The sequence below is a fragment of the Corythoichthys intestinalis genome, chromosome 2 (genome assembly GCF_030265065.1).
Source record: "Corythoichthys intestinalis isolate RoL2023-P3 chromosome 2, ASM3026506v1, whole genome shotgun sequence".
Taxonomy (NCBI): domain Eukaryota; kingdom Metazoa; phylum Chordata; class Actinopteri; order Syngnathiformes; family Syngnathidae; genus Corythoichthys; species Corythoichthys intestinalis.
The window spans coordinates 41,603,730-41,615,796 of record NC_080396.1 but is presented as its reverse complement, the minus strand read 5'-3'; the positions used below and the strand labels follow the sequence as shown (position 1 = coordinate 41,615,796).

The window sequence follows — 12,067 nt, the reverse complement described above, 5'->3', positions numbered from 1 at the left end:
CATGTGTGATTGTATGGTAATTTGTTTTTATGCTTCTGCGCATGCGGGTCATCTTGTTCAGCGCATGTCGGACTGCAAATTAGTGCGCAAATATGACAAAAAATCGGATTCGTGCATTAAGACCTGTAGTATGAACGTAGCCATATGCTTGTTGCTGTTAAAAAAGAGGACACAAATAACAGGCGTATATAATCCCCATTTAGGCTTATATTCAGTATATGGATAGATAGCATGCACGCACTGTTCGTGCATGTCACACACACATACGGGCAGTTTGCCCCGACTCTCGGCCGTGTAAGCAATGTTGAAATATTGCTTATATGGAGCAGAGAGAAAACCGATCATTCTCAGGCTTATCCTTAAACCTATTTTTATTTTTTTATGACTGTTGTCAAGTCCGACCTTTCCTAAAAAGCCGTGTTCAAGGCAAGCTAGGCGCTAATAACGCACTGCTGCATCGCTACCGTACCATCTCTCGCTTTTTGATGACGTAATTGCTGCATTAAATCCGATTTGCGGGACTGGACGGTACAGACCGCCACAACAGTCTGGAAAAATGTGGCCCAGATCGGATTTAGAACACATACGAAAGTGACCCAGATCGGATTTAAAATGGTCCCATTCTATGCGACTTGTCACGTTCAGACCGTCAAGTTAATGCCTCACTCGAGACGGAAAAACACGAAAAAATCGGGATTCGTGCATTAAGACCTGTAGTATGAACGTAGCCTTAGTTCGGACGCTCAGTTGCCTTGACATTTTTCCGAGTAAGGCCAACGACGTCATGCATCAAGAGAGACAATAGCTAATTAATATGCTCACTCGCCACCCTGTGGTCTGGGGTGTGAATTGCAACCTGTCAAAATGACGGATGGACTTCAGTTTTTTCCGTCACCGTTTAAAAAAAAATTTTTTTTTATATATATATAATTTTTAAAAAACGGTCAACGTCGGAAATTTATACATATATATATATATATATATATATATATATATATATATATATATATACACACACACATATGTATACGTATACAGTGTGTCACAAAAGTGAGTATTTTGAGGGGAAAATATATTAACTCCATTATATAAGCTGCACACTGACTACTATTCATTGTATCAGAGTGTCATTTTGTCAGGTTTTTCCATGAAAACATATACTTAAATATCTGCAGAAATGCGAGGGATGTACTCACGTTTGTTATACACATATATATATATATAAAGTTATTTTTATTGTTACGATTTAAAGCATCATTCAATCTATTTCATAATCCACACCATCCATCACATGCTTCCACACATCCATCCCTTTACGGCACCAGGGCCATCACACACGTATTTGCACTTTGACAGGAAATCTATTCTTTGACAGATGAACATGCTAACATTTAGATGGGAAGAAATAGATTGTAAGAGTTTGAGACAGGGAGGAGGGGAGGAGATGCTGAAACATACGATCGTAGAAGTGAGTCTATTGTTCCGATACAATGATGAATGCTGCGAACTCCCAACTGTAAGTGCAGCTAAGAAGTACACTGAGCAAGCAGCTTTGATTCTATAAATACAGAGACGGTTAGGCTGGTAAACAAGCTATTGATCGATACTCACAATTAAAACCTTTATTTTATTTTGTTTATTTTTTAATGTTATCCTTTTGAAAAAGTTGTTTGAATGGGGAGAATCTTAGTTCACAAAATGCAAAATATTTTTTTTCTCCCTTCTCGTAGTTAACCACATGTGTGTCTTACGCTGCTGTTTTGGAAGCTCCTCTGTATGGTGGGTTTTGTTGGTGAAAAACAAGTATCACGTCCCCTCCTGCCATCCCTGAAGGCCGGTTGATGGGCACGCGGGTGGCCCGGGGGACCACCCTGGGTCCCGGGGGGGGGGGACGGTGGCTCCTTTGCTGGGCGGCGGGAGGAGGGATGGGCTGCGCATGGCCCCCCCAGACCCCCGCCCGCCCTCCCTCCCCAGGCTGGCTGGGTGGGGGCCGTGGTCCTGGGTTGGCGCCCGCGCGGTTTCTCCGCCCGTCTGCGTGGCTGTCGCGCGCCCGGTGGGGCTTGCGTGCTGCTGGATGTGGTAGGGCATGCTCGGGTTGGGGGTTCTGGTGCCGGGATTGGCGATACGGCGGCGTAGGGTTGGTCGCCAACGGGCTTACACTCATAAGAGATTCACACGATTACTGGGTTCTAGATCACAGAACTGATTTGTGTACACTCTACCCCTTTCAATCACTTAGCTTATAGTCTTATAGACACCCCCACCGCCATTCTCCTCTTTCACTGGCCACATGGTGTAAACCGGAAATACATCTCGCTGACGATAGCACCAGCATATTAGTAACTAGTTTAGATGTTCAATGTATTTCTTGTTGTTGTTTGTGTATGTGTTTCTTTTCTTTCTTCTCTTGTATTTCTTTTCTTCTGTCCCCCCATAATCCCTTCCTGTTCGCTGCTTTGTCATAATAAAAAGGTATTTTGAATGATCACAATGGGAGTATGTCAGACTCTCAATGTGAAACATTAAACCTGATCCGGGCACTTCCATTCTTTGTGTCAAACAGCTGAACAGGACAGGTTTTAAAAAAAAAAAAAAGAAAAAAAAAAAAAAAAAAAGAAAAACAAGTATCACATATACATGCATACAAACAAACTAAAATAATTAAAACCTTAATTATGTTTCGTGTATTTATTCAAATTATTTATCAAAATTTAAAAGAGCGTGGTTAAAAATGAAGCCACTTCATTGACGCTGTGTTGTTTTTGTGAACGATGACTATAACAAAAATATTTCGTTGATAAACAATTTTTTTACAGACGGTGACGTGACGATGACGAGCTAAAACCGTGTCTTAGGAGACTTAAACAAAACGAGACGAATGCCAGTTTTCGTCTGATGAGACGAGAGGGAGACGAGAATGTGACGGAAATGTTATGTGTAGTCAGCCTGCACCCCCCACCTCCCCAACTCATCAGTGTCCACACACAATATTATCCGTTGTTTTACCTTGGCAAGAGAGAACATACAATGTTGCTTTAGCCTTTAAAGGTCCGTGTTAAGTGATCATCACACACTAAATGTAACTTGTAATGTTAGCATAGCATTCATGTTCAATAGGGCATTGCTGACTCACCGTTTTTGCCACGGCGAACCAGGAACCTCCCAGCTGATTGGTCTGCAATACCGGTGGACTAGCTAGGATAAGCTTTAATTTGGTAACATGTCATTTCTGTTAAATGACCAGAAAATGTTGACTTCAAAACATTTTTAAGAAGGGCGTACATTCCTTTTCCTATTTTGTTTTTAATTTTCTAAGTAGGCTTTTTGAGAACCTTTTCACATTAACTGACATATTAACTGGCGTGAGACATTTAAAAAAATAAATGTGCAGTTGTATATTTAAACCAGGCAGTAAAAATGAAATCTTGAATGTCTCATGATTGTGTCTCCCCGAATAGTTGTTCTATTTTACTGCGGTCAAATTGTTGCTTTAAAATAATAATTTGATAACTACTTTAAAACTGCTGGAGGAGCCCAGTAGCAATACAGCCAAATTCTTCTTCATTGAGGCGTTGATAAAAATAACAATCAGTATTTTGAGCTTTTTTTTCTGATTGTGTTCACTGCTTTACGTACCAAAGAGAGAAGGATGGCGTGGAAGAGGGCACAAGGGACCTTTTACTCCTGTTTCTATGGTAACAGCTGCTTGGCTGCTTTGTCGCCATAGGAGCCGGATTGCCTAAGGAGATGCATTTGTGTGTGCGTGCGTGCGTAATTCTGTGTGCATCCAACAGAGTGCTTGTTTTCACATCCAAAAGGCCTAATTAAAGGTACACTCTGTTGTTTAGCCATTGATGCTTGTTTCCTTGCCTGATGGACCCACACAGTGTCAGCACTCCCACTCAACAGGGGGCAGTCACAGCTTTGAATCTTTATGGTGTTAAGCATTAGGTTACTCGCTTGTATTGGGAAATGTCCACAATGACTAAAAATTTGTCTGTGACTCCTGTGCTCTATTGATGTATCAATAAATACTGTAAGCCTTAAAAATTTAATGAGCATCTAGTGGATGTTTCACTTCAACATGACCCCTTTTAGTATTTTATGATGTACATTATTGGCATACATTAACCATATTTAGACCCCATCTACATTGCATCCCCCACCCATTCACGGTATGTTATTGTACTTTTAATTATATATATTTATGTGTTTCTTTTTACGTATGTGTGTTTGATAGAAATTTGCCAAGGGCCAAACACTGCTGGATATGGTGTGTGGCCATCTGAACCTGCTGGAGAGGGACTACTTTGGCTTGACGTTCCACGACCCCGACAATGCCAAGGTCTCACTAGTGTATTCACACACTTTTGGAAAGATTTGTGATGACTGTTTGCCATGCGTGTTTCTATTAAAACCGAGAGGCTGATTCAATTACAGTCCACTTTCAAAAAACCTGCAATGAGGCTAACTGGAGACTTCATTGTCCAAGTGTTGAGACATAAGCAATAATAAGCGATGAATTTATTTATTCCTTTGAATCCCGCGCCATTAAAATAAGTGATTTCCGGCTAGAGTCTCGGGTTGAGGAAGAAGGCAGATTTGATGTCAGAGGATAAGATTATCTCCACTATACTAGTACAGCCATTCTGTTGTATGCAGAAGGACTGCGGATTCAGCTGATTTCGTGGATTAATTTGTTTATTTTTCGTGTCACGCCAGCCCAGCCCAATGTGCTGCAGGCTTTTGTTGCTACACTAGGGAGATTGGTGTGAGCTTTTTTGGTTTTCCAAGAAAACCTGTTCACCACAAATAATGGGCACAACAAGTCCGGCAATCTAGGAACCATTGTACGGTCGAGGAAGTGTGTAAGCTTCGTGTTTTATATTCTTTGAAATTCTGTGATCATGGCAAACATTTTAATAAGGAGGTGGCTTGCATTTTGTGGGTGACAATACTCCCTGTCTTGTCCACCAAGAAGGAGGGAGTGCCCGCCTCCCTCAGCCGACAACTGGCGGCTTGTCGCACACCATGGTCGCCGGCCGATGAAGGCAGGAGCGCCCATGCTTGGACAGCCACGCGCTCTTGTCTACGGTTCTCGATTGTGTCGAGACTTCCACCCCCATCGGCCCTCTTTGCATGCCCATCTACAGAGTGCTATCCTCGGCTTGGGCCCGGCCAGCCCCCAGCTCTCGTCTCCGGTTCTCAATTGAGTCGAGACTTCCACCCCCCTCGGCCCTCTTTGCATGCCCGCCTAGAGAGCGCTATCCTCGGCTTGGGCCCTGGGAGCCCCCTGCTCTTCTATCTGGTTCTCGATTGTGTCGAGACTTCCACCCCCCCCCAGCCCTCTTCGCGTGCAGCCACGCTCTCCAACGTCGGCCGGTCTGTCCATCAAGAATGCGCCATTTTTGGTGTTTATTCCCCTACTTCGTCCCTGGTGACGAGCACTCCCGCTGGACACTGCCCTGAGTCCGGCGGGACTGCCTGCCGGGGCTGCAGGAAGGAAACGACAAGCCGAAACTTTCTCGCCTCTGGGGGCTGGCTGATCGGTGAAGGCAATCAACCCCCGCCACCGTGTGTGATATTACGTATTTCAAAAAGCATGTCTCATTAATGTCTATTGAAATATTACAGCCATTACATGAATAACTGAAGTGGAAATCGTACATTGTGCACCTTTAATGTAAAGATCATGGTCTAAATATAATCGTAATTAGAACATCAATGGCTGACTTCATGCTGTGACTGTAAACTTCCCAAGAAGTTTATTCTCAAAACATTAAAAAAAACATTGATTCAGACTTTTCAAATAGGATTAAAAAGCCTTTTTGAAAAAAAAAAAAAAAAATGTTCTGAGTCGACAGAGACCAGTGAAAGCGTCTGTCGACTTAAAACAGAATCAATTGCATTTGACCAGACTTCATAGCCCTGATGTTGATGCCTCCTGTCATTTATCGAGACCAATCTTCCTTTTTAACTCGGGAAAGCATGAGGAGTCTGCAAACAGGAGCTCTCAACATAGCTCTTGAAAATACTGTATAACTGTGAAGGATTTTGCTGAGGTCAAATCTCTCAAAAAGCCATTGTCTCTTTTTTTCCCCATCTTTAATAGCATTGGTTGGATCCGTCCAAGGAGATTAAAAAGCAAATTCGGGGTAAGTTATCAAGACGGAGACTATATGCGCCCACACATATATGTGTGTGCGAATTGGTTTGTGTGCATGTGCATGTAATCTACACTGAGTGAATGTTTGGCTGGTGTACAGTATATTATGGTATTGTGCTTAAGCATATGTACTGTACAATTGTTAAATCCTCCTTGCATGCTATTTCTTTTATCTCCTGTCTCTCCTATTACTGATGAAACGACACAAATTTCCCCATTGTAGGTATTATAAAGGTTATATTAAATCATTTACAACTGGAAAGTATTTATGCTCTTCCCCTTTTCAGACCATGCTTGGAAAAGAACTACCAGAACCTATGCCCAAATGTAGGCTTGTAATAAAATTATGTTGTTGAAATTGTTCTTTGCCAGTTTTTTGGGATGTCTGGCATCTTGAACAAGATACAGTAAATGTACAGTGGCAGAACAGAACCATCATGTTGGTGAATCTGGCCTAGAATGGTCTTAATCGATGTTTATATTCATCCATTTCCAATAATTGACAACAACTGTGTACGTAAATAAATTCACTTTGCAATATTTTGGCAAGATCCAAACAACAGGGCAGCTGTTTTTCAACAAGTTTTTCAAAAAGTTAACCATCCAAATGGTAAATTAAGGAGCACCGCTCTTATAAATGTGGCCAGCTGTCCATGTTGAATTAAAAAAAACAACTTGCATAATTTGTTGCTAATCTGTTCACAGTTGGCTCCTGGATTTTGGGATTCGCTGTTAAATTCTACCCCCCAGATCCATCAGTGCTGATTGAAGACATCACCAGGTTAGTCTGAAATCTACAGTCGTAGTAGTTTCATGTCTTTGTCCATTAGCAAAAGCTGAGCTGTACTGAGTAGTACTTTTGAACAAAAGAACTTACAGTGGATATGGTTAGGTTAATTCGTCTCACAGCTATACTGAAAATAATATTAGTGTAAATTCAAATCATAGAGAAAACAAACCTTTGTCTTGAGGCCCAAGTCCAATTCCCCCTAGATGAGGACAGTCAAATGATCTAGTGTTCAAACTTGAAAATTGACATTGAATTTTGAGTTCTGAAACAGTTTCAAGATCTGAATTAGTTCCAAAGTGGGTGATACTTGTTTAAATCTAAGAATGCGGAGACAAATGACGATGACAATATGCTACTGTATTTATGTATCAGTTGGGTGACTAAATCTCAAATCCCTCTTAATCTTTTGTACTTGCACACTGAATCATATTTGAGGTTCCTGATCGACCCTAAATGTTGAATGACTAATGTGCATGTCTAAATGTGCGATGAAGTTATGAAAGTATTTTAGAGTGTAACAAATACTCAAATTCAAAGAAATTTTGTGGAAAAAAATGTGGAACCTTAAAAATCAATTGCCTGTGGAGTCATACAACTTTTAAATCTACCTGGGAAAATATATCAAAAAGAGGTTGCACAGCGGTCATACGTCAGACCTCAGCAAGTCTCACGGGAGTTAAAGCTTTGTGAGCATCTAAATCAACTCCTTACGTGTGTGATGATGACCGTATTGGAACTAGAACTTGGAGAGCAGTACACACGTCTTTGTCCTGGCTGCTTAGGACAATATTGAAAATAAATCACCATCAACAATAAAAGTAGAACACAATTTATATTACTTATAAAATTCGCAAGGGACACAAGAAAGTCAGTTGGACTTAGATTTATGTGACGGGACATGACAAGGAAGGAGAAATTGCAGTTTGTCAAAGTATTGGCCACTCATAATCCAAGTTAAGGTTGAAAACACTTGATTTTTCTTTATTGAAATAGCTTAATATTGTTTAACAAATTAATATTCTTTTTTTTTTTTAATCCCTTGATTAATGTTTTGTAAATTGCCAACCAAAGATTGAACAATTGTTCCATAGTAGAGGTCGACCGATACGGGATTTTCAAAGGTCGATGACGATATCCAAAACTGATTTTGTAACTAGATATTTTAGGCCTATATACTTTTTTTGAAAGGCAATAAAAAATTGCTTGATGTAAAAAAGGTCTAAGCCATAGCAACGACAGTGCCCCCCCTTGTTTAGTGGATATGCAATTACACTTAGTAGGGCCAAAAAAAAACAACAAAAAAACAAAAACACGCATGTTCCCAAGGGTTACTCGCGAGCCACAGGGAGTCATAACCCACTATTTGAAAAGCACTGGTTTCACTATTTCAAGCTTCTTTAACTTAATAGGTTCACCCAAAAAATCTAATATTAACATGAAAAATGGTTTCATTGCAAATTTTCGTTTGACATTTTGACTTCAAGTATCACTGAAAGACAGATATAACACAATCAAAGCACACTACTACACACAGAATTACAGGATGTCCACAAAGTCTGGGTACATGGGATTTTTTTTTTCTTTTTTGAGAAAAAAAATGTTTCTAAAAGTATGTGTTTATCCCCTATGTACCCAGATTTTGTGGACACCCTGTACATAACATTATATATAATACAAACTGTCATTTATTAAGTTCTTAATCTTTTTTTATTTATTTATTTAAAAAAAATAAAAAAAATAAATATATACTCCTATGCTAACAGTGTTGCCACAAATACTGCACTTTGTCACCCTGACACTGTCTGTGTGAAATACTTCAATAATGTATTCAGGGAGCAAATTGTTAATATTAATAAAAAAAAAATAGCAACAGTTTGTGCTATTTATGAACAATGGTGGGGGGAAAAATAATAAACAACTCTTCTTTAAATAACTGTTTCATTTGTTTTGCAATATTGATGCTATTTAATTGTTAATAAAAGTGTATATATACAGTAATACATACAGTTACAATACAGTTATGTCATCAATATTTTTGCTTTTTGCCCATTAAATCAAATATGTGCAATGTTACATAGCTTACTATTCTGCATGAAATTATTGGCTAGGTCATGCACACTGTTTAGTTGATTATGCATTCCCTTCTACACCAAATCAGGCAAGCGAGGCAAACTATGGGGAGTTGCTCTAACATTTGTGTACTTTGAATAACTTCTGCATTAGATAAAATATTGCAAACTATGCAAAAAATAGAGCGTGTTCGCTAACTGTGAATTACTTTTGGTTTGCCACCGCCACTGTGTTCGCTTGTGCTAGTGCACTAAAATGGACACGTACTTACTGTATACTATGGTACTTAAAGTGCCTGTGCCAACATAAAAAAAAAAACTTAAATAACAATATTATGTGAATTAGAATCATATTTGGAGACGATTCGACCATATACAACAATTTGGCAAAGCGCAGATGACAAGAAATTAGTCTTTTATTCTGCCGTTTAGCCCCGCCTGTCATTATAGCGTTCTAGCGTCCCCAGCTGGATGATTACGTCAGCAGGGTAATGATTTCATCTGATTTAGAATTCAGCCCATTGAGGGGGAAGATTCAGAACGAGGAAAATGCGACACAGAGCAGCAAAATGTCATGATTGTTTCAATCTCTCTACTCGAATATTTTTACAGGATCTTTTTATCTAAGTATTTTTCCCCAATTGTTAAATAAATGCTATATTCATGACAAATAACAGCTTTGTGCTAAATGGAATATGAAATATTAAAAAGACATTTATTCAATACGACAGGGCAAAATTACTGCATAATGGTCAAAATGGCCAACTTCTTCCTTTCCCGAGCGGTATTTTATGCCACTGGAGTTAGTCCGGCCTTTGTCATTTCCCTGCCCCTGCTTCGGAGACGGAGGAAAGAGCGTAAACAAAACGGGAGGAGTGACAGCTTTGTTATGCTAACGTGAACCGAGTCTTATTCTCGCCTTTCGAAAACGAAAAATTATACAAAACTACCCCGAATCATGTCACACACGGCGGCAGGGTTGATTGTCTTCACCAATCGGCCAGCCCCTGGCGGCGAGCAAGTTACAGCTCATTGTGCTGCTGTGGCTCCGACGGGCAGGCAGAGAGGGGACAGAGGGGAATGAACGCTGAAAATAGCGCATTCTCGGTGGACAAACCGGCTGACGTCGGAGTGAAGGGCTGCCCGAGCCAAAGCCAAGGATAGTGGTCTATTGGCGGCCAGTCTAAGAAGACCGAGGGGGTGGAAGTGACTAGGCAGGTTCCAGTATGAGATTCTGATGGTTTGATAACCTTACGCCAAAATATCACGGTTTCATGGTACCATGGTATTGCAAATACAGCTCTAAAATCTGTTACTTTGAAATATCCAGCTGAAGTATTCCCATACCAGCGATTTCATTTTCTTCGATGGGGAGAAAAAAAAGTTCAGGAGTTTCACCGCCTTCAGCCATCGTGTTGCACAGCTGAATCACTGACACTGAGGAACAACTGGTGGGGGAGGTTTTTACCTTGCAGCTGCAAGCGAGGGATTTCTCTATGCATTTTGGGGACATAAAAAATACTTAATACCTTAGGGACAGTGTGACGGAAAATGTTTAAGAACCTTGACGTTTTCATACCACGGTATACCTTGAAACCGGTCATCTGCACATGTCTAGAAGGGACCATAGTATGTGACAAGCCGCCGGTCGTCCGCCAAGTGGCCTTCTCTGACAAGGACCTTTGTCACCCACAAAATGCAAGCCACCTCCCTATTAAAACGTGTGCCATGATCCCAGTATTTGAAATAATATAAAACGCGTAGTTTACTCACTTCCTCGTCGGTCCAATGGTCCCACAGTTGTCGGACTTTTTTTGGCCATTCTCCGCGTTAAACAGGAACTTTTTGAAACCCAAAAAGGCTCACACACCTCTCCCTGGTGCAGCAACTAAAGCCTGCAGCACATCTGCAGTCCATCTGCATGCTAACTTCTTGGTGCTAACGTTTTGCATACTCACGAGAAGCTTGTTTGAGCGGCACTCGAAAGGCGGCTGTCGATGAGTTGAGCAGCAGCAAAAAAGTAGCCACCAACTCCTAACTTCCCTTGTAGCCGCCACTCAGCATCACATAAGACATTGGCTGTGGAGCTGGGCCTGCAGCGTTAACTTCTTTTCTACATGCTCACATTTTCCCCACATCAACTCGCTACTTTTACTTGTAACCCAGTTGCCCCTGTACTGCTGCCGTGACACTTGGCCCTCGAGCGGAAAGCTTTTTGCCACTTTTTGCCGATTGTTGTGTCAGTCACGCCTAATAAAGAGACTGGGTTGGAAAAAAATCACACGTTATTGTCAAATGCCTGGTTGGCAGGACACATACATAACGTACATTTCGGGACTTTCAGTTCCACCCACTACTTCACGATTACATGACCACCCATGAGCGGACTATTTTCAACTTTACTCGGTGTCATTTCCTCATTTGCAGGCACAACACAACTTTGAGCCAAAATTGGAGGTACAGTACATTAACTCGTGGAGGCTCTTGGCATTGCAGGGTCTGTCCAAGGTCCTACCGTCAGTCGAGCGGCGGCCACAATTGCCGACACAGATACCTCAACAAAATCCTATTTTATTTATTTTTATATTCCTTTTTTATATTTTTAAACGGCCGAGGGCCGGCCGATATATCAGTCGACCTTTATTCCGTAGCTAAGAAAAATGTGTTGAATAAATAACATGCGACTGACCCTGAACAGAAGAAACAGTATTGAAAATGGTGGAACAATAAACTTTGTATGGCCAAGATAGTTCACATTATTTTTGTCATATGATCTCCTTTTAGCTGTTAGTAATTATTCATTGCTATGAATGACTCCTCTTAATCGTAAAGGAAATCCAATCTTAATGCTCATGGTAGAAGATACACTGCCGTAAATTTTCCTCAACTGCTCATTTCCTGGAAAAAAATAGTAATAAATATGAACTAAAAAAGTATGTAGTATGGTTTTGGTTGGACAGAAATGCAAAACCCAGCAAATTGTCAATAAGAGTCACCTGCCAAAAAATTAAATGTACCGTAGAAGAGTTTAACTTTGGTATT

The 12,067-nt window shown here is 40.7% G+C and overlaps 1 protein-coding gene across 4 annotated transcripts in view; it reads left to right on the top strand.

The window, feature by feature from the left end:
• Positions 1-12,067, top strand: part of si:dkey-178k16.1 (protein 4.1) — an 89,630-nt gene that overhangs the window by 36,495 nt on the left and 41,068 nt on the right. For all 4 annotated transcript variants that reach the window (XM_057823169.1, XM_057823161.1, XM_057823153.1 and 1 more), the window contains exons 4-6: positions 4,241-4,345; positions 6,113-6,155; positions 6,872-6,947. In XM_057823169.1, the coding sequence (XP_057679152.1) occupies positions 4,241-4,345; positions 6,113-6,155; positions 6,872-6,947 (224 nt within the window). The remainder of the gene's footprint in view (positions 1-4,240; positions 4,346-6,112; positions 6,156-6,871; positions 6,948-12,067) is intronic.